Consider the following 18,017-nt stretch of genomic DNA (forward strand, 5'->3'; position numbering starts at 1 on the left):
ACACACACACACACACACACACACACACACACACACACACACACACACACACACACACACACTACATGGAATTGTCTTTTGTCACTCAGGGAATATAAACTGTTTTATTTATTTTGATCCAGAACCCCATGTGATTTCTGATTCACTTATAATCCAGCCTGACCTCATTTCAGTTTAAATATTTTTAATACATCAGACTCAGAAATGATTTTCAAGTTATCAATATTAGAGTGTGTTATAAATATGACCAGAAAGTCTGAGAAGGACCTGGAAAGAATAGGATGCGTCTGCCACTTTGAATACGCACCGGACTAACTAATGTGATTTGGAAGTTAATTTTCTGCATGTACACAAATCAGGGGTGGGGGGCAGAGAGACGGCATTCTGTTTTATTTTTTAAATTCGTCTCATCTTCTTGGATGACTCTATGACTTAGTGAAATTGTGGTATGACAAAAGAGTGTACAAACTGGGCACATCTACACATGGAATTAGCACGGCTGGATAAACTCTGGTGCAGTTCGTGTTGGAGTGTATTGCTCCTGGGTGCAGCATTTACATATGTGCCCAGGACTGCAGCATGTTGAGCTGGGGTGGTGCAGCCCTGGCTGGCAGGGAATTCAGGGGGCTCAAGCCTGCTAGCCTGGAGCTGCTCTACTCCAGTTCAATGTGCTGTGGAGGAGCTGGCTGGGGCATAAAGGTGCTACAGTGCAGGACTAGCCAGCAGGCAGCCTTTGTGCCCCAGCCAGCCTCAGTTACCATCTACACATGTATTGCAGCGGAGTAAATAACACCGCCATAGGATAGTACTTGTGTCAAGCAGTAGTAGCCTACAGAGGAGTTAATTAGCTTGCAGTGGCCTAATAGCGCCACATGTGTAGATGGTGACACTTTACTGCAGAGCTAATGAGTCAACTTCACATCAAAGCACACGTGTAGATGCCCCCCGGACAGATGTACCTTTCAGCTGCATTAAAAGAGGAAGGAGAGCTTGTAATTGAGAGTTATGAGGTAACTGTTACATCGGCATGCTCCTGTAGTGATATGTGTTAGTTAAATTGCCCTTATTTGTATTGTTGCAGAATCATGCAAGGATAGCAGCTGCATCATAACCGATTATAAAGGTATGCTTTCATATTAATACAATTGTTACATTTGTATATGCATTGAAGGAGGAACAAGTTTTTTTTTTTAGGCAGTATAATGTTTTGTGTACTCTCTGGCCCCAGTACCTATTTCACTAAGCATCAGGGAAGGGAATTAGAAACAAGGATATCCTTTCTTCTTTCTGTTAATGCATGTCAGCTTGTAAAACTCATCCTCTAAGCTTCCCAAGAAGTGCATCTCAAAAGCAGGGAAGCTTAAGCTTGACAAGCCAGCCACTTCTAAAAAGGGGAAAACAACACAGAAACCTTTACGCCACCCTTCAAGTTCCCATAAAACAAAAGAAAATGTAAAAGAAACCCAAACTTTCAGGGTAGCCAAGTTCATACATAATAAAGGTGGCACAAAAGACATAACCCATTATTTACAATTCCTTTCCAGGTCACTTCAGGAGCATTATCCCTCCCCACTTTTCTGTCATTCATTACAACAGAAGTAAAAAATACTTACCTTCCTGAGTGTGTTCCTATTGCTACCACTGTTCCACTTGGATGGAAATCAGCGCAGTGTCCTGGTTCCTGTAAGAGGTAAACATAGTTATACACTTAACTATCAAATCTATACTAAAACACTGTTAAAAGGTCTCCAAAATGGAGTCACCTGAATATTCAGTTTTATCTGGCACTGTAGTTAAGATCATCACAGTGTTTATTAGAGAACCAACATGTATTAGATGACTTTCAGGAAAATAAGGCAAAAGATTTTTGCCACAAAAAAAATTATAATTGGTCTGATTATGATGTAAGAACACATACAAAAGAAACACCACTAACAGCAGAACATTTTAAATTCTGCATTTTTAAATAACTTGTTGAAATACTATTAAAAAGGAAGAGGCAGAGAAAATTGTTTACTCATGAAATAAAATAATTTAAAAAAAGGGGATTCATGAGTATTATCCTGACTCCCTTCATTAAGTGGCATCATTACATTTATAATAACATCTATTAAGCCTTATTATTTTTATTAGACTGACGGAATCTTTTACAAACTGTTGTTCTATTGAATAAAGCTTTCAACAACAGCTAACAAAAAAAGGAAAGCAAAGAAAATAAAAGCCTCAGTAATCACACAGTCACAACATGGCTCATATGAATTTTATATAAAAATTCCATCCCATCCTATGTTTCTGTGAACACTTCATGTGAGATGTTTCCACACACTTCCCTGAGGCCACAACTTCTTTAGCATTTGACAGCTCTCTGTTAAAATTAGAGAAGGTGGTGAGTATTACCAAATTTACATTTATATTTTCCAGAGGCAGGATATCTTCTAGTTAGTATTGTATAAGCAAGAAAAAAAAAATTAAGGGGCAAACTGGTTATTTTACTTTAATTTCAACTGCTCTGTGTAGACATTTAATGTTGTTTCCTCCTCCTACTTCCCTCATTCCTCTATTTCTTTTAAAATTAATGTCATGAAGCAGAAAGCAGCTCACTTACATCTAGTAGCCTTGTCCATTCTAGTGTGTGGTCCACAGAGTTCCACATACAAACTTGCCTATCTTGAGCACATGTTAAAAACATATCTTTGAAAGGATGTGTTGCCAGACCCCAGAGTTCATCTGTATGACCCTGAAAAGGAAATACATGATTTATTTAACATAGTTCTAGAATATGCATCACTAAAAGAGTAAGTCTTGTGATTAAGGCCTTCAAAGAAAATACATATCCAGAGAAACTTTGACTTTGTAGTTTGTAGTAAGAAAAATATTGTGCTCACCTGTACCTCTACTTGGAAACCATCATTAAATGTTCCTCGCAAAATAAAGTTTCGTGAAGTACCAACTAGAAATTGATCTGTTTTTCCTTCTGCTACTGCTCTGATTGTCCCATACTGATCAGGAACCTAAGAACACAGAATTATGTAAAGCCACATTGCACACCATAAAACACATCAGCCATCAGTATTGAAGCCAAACACTAATTATGGCAATGGGATAAAAAAAATGACAGGAGTTGTATATTGCTTATCTAGGTCAGGCCCACATGCAAGAACTTCACCCCAAACCAGTGACATATATGTCATTTCTGTATGTCTCACTGAAAGTTCAGGGGATTTTTAGGGTTATGTAGGGTGAGGTTGTATGATGCAGCTTTTCAAGAACCACAGAGTCAATTCATAGAGCTGGAATAGACCCTGGCCACTTACAGGCATTATATTTCTACCAGGAGAATTGCTGTTCTCCTGGTAGAAACTAGGAATGTACAAGCAGTCATTCATTTACTCCTAGGAGAAACATGGCCCCTCCAGGACAAATATCTTCCAGGTTGAAGTCTGGAAGATCTCTCCTGTAAGAGTTTTTCCTCACAAGAATGAACACTTTTACACTGCTCAAGACCTCTCATAGTCTGGCTCAGGATGGGAGTGGAACAGCTACTCACTGCCTCTTTCCCAGGTTGGGAACTCTCCAGTCTCAGAAATGGACTGGCAGGCATTGACCTACTGCTCCATTCTCCTCCTAGTCTGCTCTGCAGGAAAAGACTGTCTGAATTATACCACACACGCACACTGACACTTTACCAAGTGCTTTTTCCTTTTTTGCAGGTTGTTTTCCCATTAATTATTCTGAGTAACAGCCAAATAAGTAAAATAATCATCACTCTGTAAATTATTTAGCAAGGGTGCAAGTAGGATTTTTCAACCTAAAATAATTTCTTTGAACAGAGTATATGGCACATTAACAAAGAGATTGTGGAGACAATTATCTACAGAGTTCAAGTTGCTGTTCATCAACTATGATAGAGAATTATATCTCAGTTGGCATTTATCTGTTATTAGACATATTATCTGTTATTATTGTTAACCGCGTTAATGGGCTTCATGACAGATGTGAAAGATGGATTTGTTTGCTCAATAACCACATTTAATTTCCCACAATGTAGTGAATTCATTGCTATGATTAAGTCATCTTGGTTAAATTAAGTGTACAAATTAAAATATTATTAAAATGACTGTCTAACAGGGACAAGCTCTTCCTTGTTCTTTTGCTGCTAGAACATCCTATTCTCAAGCTGATATAGTTTCATTTAAACATCACAAAAAAAATGAAGCGATCACAAGATGTATAGTGTTGTTGGATGTCATGCTTACAATACTAGGAAGCAATTTTTCTCAAGCACATGACTGTTAAAGTAGCCATGTTAAAATAGCTTCCTCCATACAAGCTAGGGTTTGACAGATATAGAATAACTAAGACATTTTTTTTTAACATGGCAACATTTTGGTGGGGAAAAGAAGGGGTATGGAGGGAGGAATACTTCCTCTCTTACCTCTATTTCCCGTTCAGGGTTCAGATCATGATCCCACAGAATGATTTTTCTGTCTTTCCCACCTCCAGTTAGCAGCATTCCATTTCTCATTTGACAGAGTGTGAACACACTACCATCATGAGCTTTGATTTGTCTACTTATTTGATACACACCTACAATCATGAAAACATTATTATAATGAATCTACTCATTACATTTTTCAGTCTTACTGTTTAAAAGGACATGCACTTTAGAACAAGAATGAAATGGCACTGTGCAACAAAGAATTAAAAGGAGTTTTGAAATGATTACATTGTACTGAGGACAAAAGATGGTAGAGTTTTCCTTACAGGAAACAAAAATAAAACAAAAACCTTCCCAGTTGAGGAGGGGGTGTTACTAAAACTTCCTCTAATGCAAGGAATGCTATCATTTTTTTGTTGCAAGGGTGTTTAATTAATTTCCAAAGGAAAATAATTTCTCAAGAGGGCCATAAAAACTCTAGCAACTGCTTTTGTGAACTATGAAGGGAAAAGCAATTAGCTTGTTACCCACAAATATGAAGAATTAAACACCTTTAGCAAATGAGACCCTCCAAGAATCCTTGTCTATAGTCTTGTGGAAACCAAAAATAGTAAATCAATTATGGACAAATCTTCAGAGAACTTGACCCGAACAAGTCATGTTGGTCCACCTAAACCTTACTATGCACCAGGTATGAGGTATTTTGGAATTAATCAACAAGCTATTTAAATAGAGAAGCTATCTTTTCCAAGATTTCCTAGAAGGGAAAAAGAAAGACTACAGAGGGATGAGAGAATTAAAAGGCAGAGTGAAAAAACAATTCTAACATCTGAGATGTGCCTGCTTGCCTCCTTTAAATAAAGCAAAACAAAGAATTCCCCAAGATGGGAAATACTTACTTTATTGGCTATATTTCATACTTTTGCAAATTGTGACCTTATGTAACATATCCTTCTAGTGTTAATATGTAGATAACGTTAACAACAGCAAAAGATGTTCAGAGCTAGAGTCAAGCTTTTAAAAAACTGGGTACCTGAAGTAAGGTTTCAGGATTTACAACTCTGAAAAAGGCCCCAATTCAGAAAGGATTGTAAGTATGTGCCTAGTTTCAGCATAAAAAAATATTCCTACTGGATTCAACAGAATTATTCATATGCAAAAATTAGAAATCTGTGTAATTTGGTAAACCTGAGTTTGGTTTTTGAAGGTGGCAAGCACCACTGACTTTGGTTTGTTGTTTGGCATCTTGAAAAATCAGGCCATTGCTCTGTGTGTCTGCATCAGTGGTTCTTAACCTTTTGAGACCCAAATCACCTGTTGGAAAAATCCCAGCTCTTAGTTCATTTGTTTCTTGAAAATAATGGAGCAACTCTTCTGTTGCAAAGAGCTCAGGAAGACAACAACAGGGCAGAATGTTTTTGACACTATGGATTCCTATTTGAAATCTCTGGGTTTAATCTTGTAAATCTTGTGTCGGTTTTTGGACTTTTAAAACAATCTCACTGCAACAGCTTGGTTGAGCATCACTGGTCTACAGACATATGTTTAGGACTTTAAGCATCTCAGCACTGAAAATTTTGGCCAATGAATTTCAGTTATATAGAATTTGTTAATGTTTGTACAAACACTGAGAGGTAAGGAATCATGTGCAAAAAGACTAAACTGAGGTGCAGGTTATATCCTTTCCAGTTTGGCTTCCTAATGTTAGACACATAAATGAAGCAGACTTGATTTTCAGAGATGAACTCCAGCTCTCTTACTTTATTTAGATCACTTCTTAAAAATGTCCCTAGTTATAATTTTAATTGCCCAACTTTAGGCATCAAATGTGAATGTGTTGGCACAAGTGACTTGAGTCACATAACTTTTGAGTTGCATGACTCAACTCAACTCATACCTGGATAAGACTCCAAACTCCAATCCTATTTCCAACCCTCTAAAATCTAGAGGCTATCTTCCAAACTCCTGAATTAACTATTTGGGAAGCAATCTGCTTCTCTTAATACCTGATGATGTATAAAGCAACTTGTGCAGCTGAAAATAAAATAAGGTCTACTTAATTCTTAACCTGAAGACAAACCAAATAAGTCAGTCATAGAGAAAAGTAGGGCTAGAAGGGACATCCAGAGGGCATCTAGTCCAACCCCTTTCCTGAAGCAGGATATCCCAATCCAAACCATCCCACACAAATCATAATCTAAACTCTACATGGGACTACCCTCAACCCTGACACAACACAGACCTAACACCCTACTCTCCTACAGGTCAAGCAGGGGAACCAAGGCAGTCAACATCCTGCTTCTATAAAATGTTGTTGATATATGCTCAAGAGGTTCTGCACAGAGGGCCATGTCCCCCCTGCCCCTCTACTACAGAGCCACAAAAGATTTATTTATCAATTTCAGATTGCAAAACAGGTAACAGTATAGATTGGGTATTTCCTACTCAGAGAAGACCTACAATGGGTATTTCCTACTTAGAAAGTTTTTGAGTCTGACACCCTGAGGCACTCAAACATCCAATTGTTTAATCACAAAAGGTTTCAGTTACTACTGAGAGCATTTTTCACATGAAAACATTTTCAAATTGAAATAAGAACCTGACTCAGGTTGGCAGTTCTTTTAATCTCAAAGATTATAAAAATAAGCATGGATGTTGGTAGGCGAGAAGCGTACCTCCTATAGGAAGGAATATAAAAAGCTAAGTTTCTAGGACTTCAAAGCTTTCCTTAAAAACTGAAAAAAAAGGATGCCAACTTTACTTAGCTGACTACACCTATAGTTTTTAAACCTTGTATAGAAAAAATAAGGCTTAAGAAAAATCTCATGGAGAGTCAACTATAGTAAACTAAAAAAAAATGAAATAAAAAATTAAACATGCATGCGTGAAATATAATAGTCTATTCTATTTATGCAAGAACTCTGACAAAATCTATTTTGCGCAGAAGATTAAGTAGAAAATTTAATTAAACATTTAATGATTTAATTACTTTTCCATTTTAATTAGGTTCTTCTTCTTTTTAAAAGAGGTTTACCTATAAAAACAGATTTGCAGTTAAAGATTTGCCTCTTACATGACTGTTTTTCTGACATACCAGTGTAAACCAGAGTCTTTGAAATAGCTGCCAAGTAAAATAATTATCCTTGAATTTAAAAGCTACCTTAGGGCTCAACAGTGCTAGGTCTGTATGTGTCTGGTAACAAATCATTTTTCAGCTTTCCATTTAATTTAAAACAAAAAGCTTGCCCTAAGAAGTAAGCTCAGCCTGAGTGCCAAATAAAATGGGGTTTACAGCAAATTTTAATGCCAAGATTTGAGCATCTGCTTAACCAGATACTGTTATTATTTGGGTAACTCCTACAGTTCTGCATTACATTTTTCCTTACACACACATCGTCTTAATAAAAGTAATAAAAGTTTCAATAACCATGGAAATCCATTTGAGACTTGAGAGGTTTCACAATGTATGTCTCAAGAGTTCAACACGGTCCACAAAGTCCTAAAACTGACTCTGCCATCTCTTTGAAACTATAGGAAGAGAATAAAGTTGATTAAGGGCCTATTTTTAGTATAGGGAATAGTTCCTATATTAATTTAATATAGGGAATAGTTTCTATTCATTTTGGGGTTGATCCTATAATGTGCTAAACTGTATCAACACCATGTAAAGTAAGCTGGCAACTCAATGGGAGCTGTGGAGAACTAGCATCATCTGATCTGATGACAGTTACAAACTCAAATAACAGAGCATGGTAAAAGTTGTGGTTGGGCTTAAATTGTTATCAACTCTCTTTACACCTTTTTACAGACCCCTATTGTAACCACAAGTAAACCATACCTTTAGGTCCTTTTCCTGGTGTGGATTCTACAGTAGTTTTGCTCCATATAAGCATTATCCCGCCTGAGTCTCCAGTGAGCACATCACCATTTCCTAGAAATGCCAAACACTGCACAAATTTGGGTTTTTCATATTTCTGAAACAGAAAAACAAGATGAATAGAAGTGTAATTGTGCATACTCCAATATGTTCATACACACACACACACACACACGTTAATACTTTACTTAGCTTATGTCTGTACCCCAAGAATGCAGTGAGGACAATATAGCAAATTAATTGTTGCTAAAAGCAGATAATTCTATTAATCACAGAAAAAATGTATTAATTTGTAAACCTCACCCCAAAAATTCCTTGCTTTCTTGCTAATGAATTGCCACTCCAGGTCCAGAAAAAGATATGAGATTTACCACATGTTATTATTGAATTTGCATCAGTTGGATGGAATTCTACAGCAAGCACAACTTCATTTGTAGTCTATAGAAACAGTAAAAGAAAACTTCAGTTTAATGTAACTTTTAATTCAGATGGCTATTAATTGACTAGTATACATGATTAGTTTTACAAGGAGAAAAGAACATACATATTTCATTGCTTGCATAAATGTAGATAAAATATATACACAGAACCAACACCATGGATAAAAAAATTTTTTTGTGTTGTCTTTTTCATTTTTACAAGATTAACACAAAAAACCTTTTTCTCTGCTAAAGTCTTTAAAGTTGAATGATCACCCAGCCTGTATCATAAGTTTATTCTAATAATGCCTTTTGCTAAACAAAACACAGGAACAATAAAACAATTTTCTTTGGAATAAAACAAGAAAAACAATACCCCCTCCTCCCCAACTGCTCTTATCTTTTTTTAAGACGGACAAAAGAAGCTCATTGTTTTTAATAATGGCATTATAAAAGAGGTAATTCAGCCAATCATAATACATTTGGATTGCATTCATCCATTCTCTGACATTTTGCATAAGTTTTTCTTGTTTTCCACCTCCCCCACCTTGAAAAACTGCTCACCTGACAGTTATTAAATATAGCTCTGTACTAAAACTATAAACAAACTATTTTTTTCATGATTTGGATGTAATTTTACTGACTGGCTAACAGCCACAGTTTTAATTTTTAAAATTTTATAATATTTCATTAATATTAAAATTTAAAAATATTTTTAATATTTTAAAAATATTAACATTTTAATGTCACTAATAAGGGATTTTACAGTGAATTAGTTGCAGCAGGTTTTTCCCCACAGAAAACCATTAGCTCTTTAATAATATAGGTAAACAGAATGCCTAGGAAACTGTCTTTAGAAGACAATATTCTCAAACATATGCTTAATTTGAGTTACGTGCATTTAAGTATTGACTTCAATAAGACTTAAACACCCACTTTGTGTTAAGAAAATGGTATCCTGCTTTACTGAATTAGGGGTTGAGAGACTATCCCAACTACCTCCATACTTATGGAATAAATCTTGTCTCCACTTTTATTAGATGCCAAAATCGCAAAATAAATATTTTTGCTAGTCCCTCATGGCAATTTAAATTATATTTCACTTTATATGACATGATGCAGTGCAAGTGAATGCCATGTGCATATAAATAAAGAAGATCAGAATGGTAAGGAAGCAGTTTAGAGTGGAGCTGCCCTATTTTTGAATGGCAACCCCATGCTGCATGCTGCCCCACAGATGCTCCTCTTGCTACTATGCTGCACCATGCTGCATTATGGGGGCTCCTCCACTCTGCTGTACTGGCATCCCTATGAAATGCATGGTCCTTGGGTCAACCCAAACCCTCGGGAGCATGTGCTCCCTGTCCCATAGGTTGCCACACTCCACCAGATAATCTTGGCAGCAGTAGCAGTAGAGAGCCTTGGAGGGGGTGACATTTAGACAGGGAGTCTGTGGGCCACAAATTGACACCTCAAGGGCCAGATGTGGCCTCATCACCACCAATCAGGCAGCCCTGGTTTAGACCATACAAGTATTGTGTTTCAGGTTCTATCTCAGAAAGGTTCTGAAAAACATGTTGACTGAGGCAGAACACCCCCATCAAGCACTAAAATAAATGGTTGTGGGAGGTGACTCAGCTGGGAGGGCTCACCCAGAGAAGGGACTGAAGCCCTGGGCTGAAGTAGGTACCCGAGGAGACAGGTGGTGTGCGGCACAGGACCTCAAGCATTCCACGAGCAGGGCAATAGAGCCAGTTGGCATGAGTTCATTTCTTAAACTGATTTCCATTTCAAGACTTCTAAATGAATTGATAGAGGAGGATCAACCTTGACTGAATAAGTGGACTTAAGTCGATTTCTATTTTTGGGGCTGCTAAAGACTGATACAGAGGATCAACACTGAATGCAGGAAGGGACTTTAGCTGATGCACTTTCTGAGATTATTAGGGAATTAGGTGAATTGATTTAAGTTGATTTACTTTTGAAGGCTGTTAGTCAATTAATGGAAGGGGATGGACCCTGAATGAGTGGCAGACCAAATAGGATTGACCTGCTGATTGACTTCTTCTGAATCAATTAGAAGGCCTGACCAGGATCCTGATGGCCTTGGAAAGACTGCCATGCTGGTGACACAGGGTCATGGCCCAAGAGAAGATTTTGGATAACATCTAGGATGTGGTAAGGATGGGGTGTAAGGGGAGGCAGAGCCCCATGAAGAACTTTCCCTGGGGGCAGGCCTGGACCTATCAGCCAGCATAACCAGCTCCCAACTTTAAAGAAGATCAAAGACGTGGTAGGTGAGAAAGATAACACCAGAAAGCAGCTGTGATAGCGTCAATCCCCATCCTGACATTGTCCCCCGGGAAGACATCAGGCCAGAGAGAGCCTAGGCTATACGGCACCTACCCCTAACACTTATCAGTTCAATCTGTGCATCTTAGACTAACCTGCAAAGATTGAATCGATATAGCCACAGGCTTTCTGACTGTGTGTACTTGGTCCAGGACATTACAAGGTAACTATCTGGATGTCATATACTTAAGACTTTTGTAAAGCATTTGACTTATTACTAAGGGTTATCCTAATTAAAAACTTAGAATTGTATCATATCAGTAGAGCATATGGTAAATGCATTAAGACTGAAAGATCTTAAAATAGTCTTCTACGGGAAATTAATATTGAATGGAGTTTATCTAGTGAGAGTCTGCAGAGAATTTTACTGGGCCCAACTTCCTTTTATTTTGGAAGTAAATATAAAATAACTGCTAATAGAATTTACATATGGCACTAATATTGGCGATCACAGAGAATGATTTGGAGCTCTGGGAAAGATGAACCAACTCAAAAAAAAAGTGTTCCTTACGGATGCAGATGTCAAAATTTAGGAAGAAATGCTGCCCTAAATCTACAGAATAGGGGCTGTGTGCTAGAACACTGTAACCCTGGAAAGAATGGAAAAGTAAATTGGCATGAGCTCCCTGTTGTAGTTTTGTGACAAAACACTGGATGTATAAACAGGGAAGTTGTGAGTTGGGGCAAGAAGGACATTTTGGCTCTGTTTAAGGAGTTGGGGAGACTTGTATTGGAATACTGCATCCTGCTCCTAGCCCAGCATTTTTAAAATGATCACAAAAAATTGGAGATTGTGTATAAAAGAGCTACAAAAATTATTCAAGTGTTGGGATAAAGTAAGGGATAAAGAGGTCGATCTGTTTAGTTTATCAAAAAGAAGATTGAAAGGTGACAATTATAGCATACGATTACTTCCCATAGCATTGAGAGAAAGAACTGCATACTAAAGAGCTTTAGGGAAAAAGTTGTCCAAGCTTGAACTGAAAATGAGACACACCTTTTATTAATCAGGAAAGATGATCTTTTGCATAAAACTTCAAATGAAAGTGGCAAATCCTCTATCTATTGATGTCTCCATCTCAAGACAGGTGGACCTTATGAAAGATATGTTATAGCCAAACCCAAGTTACTGGTCTCAATAAATAGTATTGAAATGATATAATGCCACCTTCCTACTTCTAAACTCTATGAAACTGAATGTTGGGAAACTCACTAGGCAACCTGCAACTTAAAACTAAATGGAAGATTATCTTCTCTGACCAAAGGAAGGATATCACTTTAATTTAAGAATGAAATAAGGATTAGGAAAGAGACACATATTGTGATACTGTATGCATCTACATGTAAAATTAAGGCGATGCAATAAACTTAGGAGCAGTTTACACCAGAGTGCACTGCTTCCAGGCACAGTGTCTATATGTGCACATGGGATAGAAGCACTTTAAACTGAGGCAAAGCAGCTCTGGACTGGCAGCAGGCTCAGTAGGTCAGCCTTGGGCTCTTGGAGGTGATGGAGGGGCTGGCTGGGGCATGTAACTGCAGAGCTGTGTGGCTAGGTGGCAGGCAGGAGTCTGGCCTCCTGTTGCCTATGCTGACCAGGTACAATTTACTCCTGCAGTCACCAGCATAAAGTGTGTTTAGTCGCACTTAATTACTTTGCTTTAAGATAGTCACTGACAATGCTATCTTACAGTGGAGTTAATTAGTTTACTGCACCCTAACATTCGTGCTTGTGTTGACGGTGACACTACTGCAGAGTTAATTAGTCTACTCCAGTAAAGCTCATATATAGATGCACCCTCTGTGCATTAAATATTTTAAAAATAAGGGAGATTTCTAATGTAATCCTCCTCTTAAGTCATTGGACTAACATTTGTACAAAACCGAAGGGGAGAATTAAGACATGAAAAACAAAAGCAAAATCTTTGAGAACTGGAAAGGAGAAAAATCCTTCCTTCTAGCCAGTTCTGGGTTCATAAGGTCAGTTTTAAAATAACTACCCTTATATTATTTTTATACCTGTGACCCCTGTTTCCATAGAAATGTGCTAAGAAAAGCTGCTGAAAGACAGCAGGCAGGAGGGGGAGCTTTAGAATTCCTATGTATTAAAATTGGATTTCACTGAAAAGTGCCAGTTTCAAAAGGCAGCTGTAGATTTTATTAGGGCTTCGGTGCCTTAAGGAGAAAAACATGAATGAGAACATATTACATTTTCAAGGAGTTGCTTTGTTTTTAGTGGGCTACACACCTGAAAAAAAAATTTTGTTTTAAAATGTTAAAGTACTCAAATTCCCATATCTAAAACCAAGAATAACTTTAATATGCAACTTTCACATTATATTTTATATTACATACTGAGACTTTCCTTTGACTTCATTTCTTATGATGCCAGACACTTAAAATAATATGCTTCTTGTGAGAATAAACACAGCCTACATACAATTTTTACGAACACAGTTTTGGGTTGTTTTTTTTTTTAAACAAAGTGTATTATTTACCTTTATTTCTGCTATTTTTGATTTCTTTTGCCAGTCCCATACAGTTAGCATGTGCTCATTTGAGTCATCAATCACACACAGGTGAGTACCTGAATCCTTCGGAAAGAAAACCAGAGTTGTCATATCACTTTTAAAAATAGGACAAAATATGGTATAAAACTAGATACAGCATAATTCTTTAAAACATGCTAGAATACTCAAATGCTAGTTAAAATATTAGTTCTTTAAGACCAAAAGTTTGGTATAATTGGAATTTTTTTCTTCATCCCTGAAAATAAGAAACTGTAATTCATATTGTATCATTTAAAAATATCCACCACACTTGAGATGACATTCCAGTATCATTTAAAGTGGCTCTGTACATTGTGTGCCCTAGAGTTTTCAATACTTTTACCTATTCTTAGTGGTATCATTAGAAACAAACTAAGCTTCCTTCTTTATTAGCATTTTTTCCTTATTTGGAAAATAATTTTCCTTTCTATTTATTATAAAATATCTGCTTATATTTCTTTAATATTAGAAGTACAGTGCTTTACAATTTTCAAAGGCATGCAATTATAACTTATTATCTCTCACTGTGATAAGCATTAGTTGCGTTTTGCCTGTAGGAAAATGTGGCAGAGATGCATTATTCACATAATATTAACTGTACAGCAACAGACCACCAAGCTTCTATGTTTTATACTGGTTAAATTTGTAACGTACTTTGCAACAAGAAGTTGTTTATATTTTACAATAATACTAAGAAAACAGTTAAACCCAAATTATAAAAGACCCACCCAAGCTTCTTGGACAAATGTGTGTATTATTCACAGATCAGTATTGATATGTGTGATTATTGTAGCACTACACAAAAATCAGGTATTTAAGCACACATCTGTAGAGTGATTTGAGGTCCTCTTCTCTCTTCTATCTGGAACTTGCAGTCTTACCTACACCTGTTAACAATTTATGATAATTTTAAACTGGCTGAAAATGTCACCCTAAATGACATGACAGCTTCACTTTAAAATTAAATTTGAAATAGTATGGTAAGTATATAAAACTCAAGGCCAATCTGCATTTATTTATGGAAACTGCTCTTATTGTGATCAGCGGAAAAAATTATTGTAGGGTATTCAAACTTACTTGCATCCCTATGAGGAATTGCAGGACAATCTGGGAGTGTCTACATGAGACACTAACTGTTCAGTAGCTGAATAATACTGCACAGTAGCGTGTCATAGCACAGACAGTGCTAATACGCTACTGCGCAGTATTATTAGGCTACTGCGCAGCAGCAAGACTAAGAAGGTGTTCATCAGTGTTACTATTTGGTACTTAATTATGCAAGTACTAAATCAATGTGCAGTAACCACTGTGCAGTAACATTGTATGTAGATGCATCCAGTGAGAGGGAAATGGGAAAAGCTTAGTTCGAGATCTGAAATATTTTTAAGTGTTATTTATTATTTTTTATAGCACTCAAGTTTTAGCTATAAAATATGACTCAAAAATGGATGCTGGTGTCTGGAAAATCTAGCCCTAACTGTTCATTGAAAATACTTGGGATCAGTTGTCGGGAATCAGTGTGTTGCTGTAACATTATATTATTTTTATGCAATATACTGGGGTAGGTAAACTTTTATTCTTTAACAGCAAAATTTGTTGCAACTATTCAAGGACATAGTTTAAGCAGTTTTTACTATATTCATCTTCGCAGCATGGATAAATAGCAGCTTGAAATTTTTAAAATTATTTTGGTGGTAAAGACAGATGGTAGCTCTATTGTTCTATAGATTGGCAACCTGTTCATGATGTCCTTATTCCTGCTTGCACTACCAGCAGGTGTGGCCCTTTAAAAGACACCTTATAGTCACCATGAATGCTGATGGTGGCTTCTAATATAATGAGGAAATATGGGAATTTGGGAAGGACTTCTAGATCCTTCAATGGACAAAAGCAGATTTGGCAGAATAGACAAGTCATTTCGCATTCTGTGTCAGTTCCACAAGTGTCAGATGTTGGGAGTGAGAGGGAGTCTCATTTTATAATGCATAGTGTAGCATAGGTCTTTCACTACAGTTTCTGTTGTTTAATGCAGGAAATGAATGGTATACTTGTATTATTCTGACCATAGGATGATAACAGATTCTAAATTCAACAAGAGGCACTGGATGGTTAGGGAGGTGGCATTGCTTCACCTGCTATATACAGTTTTCACTGTAGACTCTCAAAATTCGGGTTACACGAAAAGCTAACATCCTCAAGAAATTGATTGCTAGATTTTATTTTTTAATTGTGCTTCTATACCTTGACAGCTATAGATGGCAAATTGCTGCCCTGTCCTTTCTGAGGATGGCTATAAAATGGAGATAAGTGTATCATCAGAATTCCGCAGATTACCAGAAACTTTTTTTATTTTTTGTTTAGATCTGGCTATAGCAGAAAGACTACCTTAGCACTTGACCCTAGCGTTAAGTGGAGACATTCAGGGTGGGGGAGGGTTAGGGGAAGGTTAAATTGTATTTAAAATGGCCACCTAATCTAAAGTAAGTCCGGATGGGGGTTGGTGAGGAAGGCAAGCAGGATCTCTGGGGTGATCTGTGGGGAGTTGCCAGGGTCTGGGGGGGGTTTGGCAAGATTGGGGGACTTGTGAAGTCCACAGAGGAGCTTGGTGGGGCCCAGGGGCTATTTTTAGCCTCCCCTTGTGAAATTATGCCTTCATCCCTTTTTTCCCCTCTCCCCATAGATACTTACTTCCTCAGCTCCTGGTAGCAGCAAATGCTGATAAAACTGGCACCCAGAAGGATTTGTGGGATGGGGGTTGGGTGTTGGCTGGTCTGCAAGTGGGGGTGAAGGGTCAGTGGGGACGCTAAAAATAGTCTGGTGCCAGGGGAGTAGTTAGGAAAAGTGCAGCCCTGGGGCTGGGGTCAGCAGCTGGGTTTTTCCAGCCCTAGGGGCTGCACAGGTAACTGCACTAAAGTTTGATGTACTGGTCTAACCTAGATCCATTAGGTTTGAGTATATATGAATTGAGGTCCATCTTATTTTGGTTCTGCCATTTTCAGACTAGTCTATGTACACAGACCTTCTGTATAGTTACAGGTTTAGACTGATTTCCAATCAGTGAGACCAGGTCTAAGTGTAAGGTCTGCACCTGGGTGAACTAAGTTTGATTGGGTGGCCATTTTTAATGTGATCTAATCTCTGCCTAGCCCAGAGGCAGACAAAATATGGCCTGCAGGCCAGCTCCAGCCCACCAGGCCATTCTATCTGGCCCATGGGGACCCTAAAAAATGTTAGAATATTAATATTTATCTGCCTCTGGCTACCTGTCAAAAATGACAGGAGCCAGGGGCAGTAGGGCCCAGGGGGAGCCAGCAGCAGAACTAAGCAGCCTCAGCAGCAAGTCTGGCCCAGCCTCACCAGCCAGAAGCCTCTGCCTAGCAGGGACTTCTGGCCTGGACTGTTCCTGCCTCTCTGCACAGAGGGAAATTCAGATAAGAAGTCAGGGGGGAGGGGGGAAGGGAGGCAGGGGAGGACTGTGGGCAATTGCCTCAGTTCTCAGGTCCAGCCGGGCAGGCTCCTGCGGTTCTGGTGCTGCAGCTGGAAACCATATGGTACCAGAGCAGGCAGGGGGAAGGGGCAACATGTGGGTGCATGGAGTGCAGCAACAGCTGGGCAGGAGAGCAGGGCCCGTGCCAGTGCACTGGGGCCAACACCAGCGGACCCAGAGCAGGGCAGCAGGAGTGCCAGGCCCAGGCTGGCAGGGGCTCTATGGAGCTGGGCTGGCTCCCTCCTCTCCCTGCTTGAGCAGAGCAGCCCAGCTCCATAGAGCCCCTGGCAACCTGCACCCCGCACTCCTGCTGCCCTGCTCTGGGGCCCACCAGTGCTGGCCCCATGCTTCTGCCCAGCTGCTGCTGTGCTCCTTGCACCCGCTCACTGCCCCTTGCCCCTTCCCCCGCCTGCTTCACCCATCTCCTTGTTCTTCTGGCTGGCTGGCTACCCACACCAGCAGCTGGGACTTGATTCCAGAGCAGCCAGTGGGGGTGAGGGGGAGATGGGGAAGTGGCATGAAAAGGGCAGTAGTGGCAGACAGGGGGAAAGTGGCAGTGAGTGAGAACACAAGACCTGTGCCAGTGCCCTGGGGCCAGGAGTGGCAGAAGCGTGGAGCCCAGGCTTGCGGGAGCACTAATGGGGGCTGTGCCTGCCATGGGAGGTGGGCTGTGGACAAACCCTCCCCCTCCACACAAACCACAAGACTTCCCAGCCACCCTCCCCCTACACATTCACAGACCCCCACGCACCCAAACCCTCACACAAATCACATCCCCCTCCCCCACACCCCATGTACCCACAAACCTATACCTACCTTCCCACCCATACCCTCCCATAATATACAAGAGTAAGGCTTCATTTTAAGCTATTATGCTATCACCTCTATGTACACT

At 39.0% G+C, this 18,017-nt stretch overlaps 1 protein-coding gene across 5 annotated transcripts in view; it reads right to left on the reverse strand.

The window, feature by feature from the left end:
• Window positions 1-18,017, reverse strand: part of EML4 (echinoderm microtubule associated protein like 4) — a 289,436-nt gene that overhangs the window by 23,172 nt on the left and 248,247 nt on the right. For all 5 annotated transcript variants that reach the window (XM_019516385.1, XM_019516387.1, XM_019516384.1 and 2 more), the window contains 7 exons: window positions 13,585-13,680; window positions 8,619-8,753; window positions 8,277-8,412; window positions 4,436-4,587; window positions 2,886-3,011; window positions 2,606-2,737; window positions 1,614-1,681 (listed from right to left, as the gene is read on the reverse strand). In XM_019516385.1, coding sequence (XP_019371930.1) covers window positions 1,614-1,681; window positions 2,606-2,737; window positions 2,886-3,011; window positions 4,436-4,587; window positions 8,277-8,412; window positions 8,619-8,753; window positions 13,585-13,680 — 845 coding nt within the window. The remainder of the gene's footprint in view (window positions 1-1,613; window positions 1,682-2,605; window positions 2,738-2,885; window positions 3,012-4,435; window positions 4,588-8,276; window positions 8,413-8,618; window positions 8,754-13,584; window positions 13,681-18,017) is intronic.

The sequence above is a fragment of the Gavialis gangeticus genome, unplaced genomic scaffold (genome assembly GCF_001723915.1).
Source record: "Gavialis gangeticus isolate Ggan-Ray unplaced genomic scaffold, GavGan_comp1, whole genome shotgun sequence".
Lineage (NCBI taxonomy): Eukaryota > Metazoa > Chordata > Crocodylia > Gavialidae > Gavialis > Gavialis gangeticus.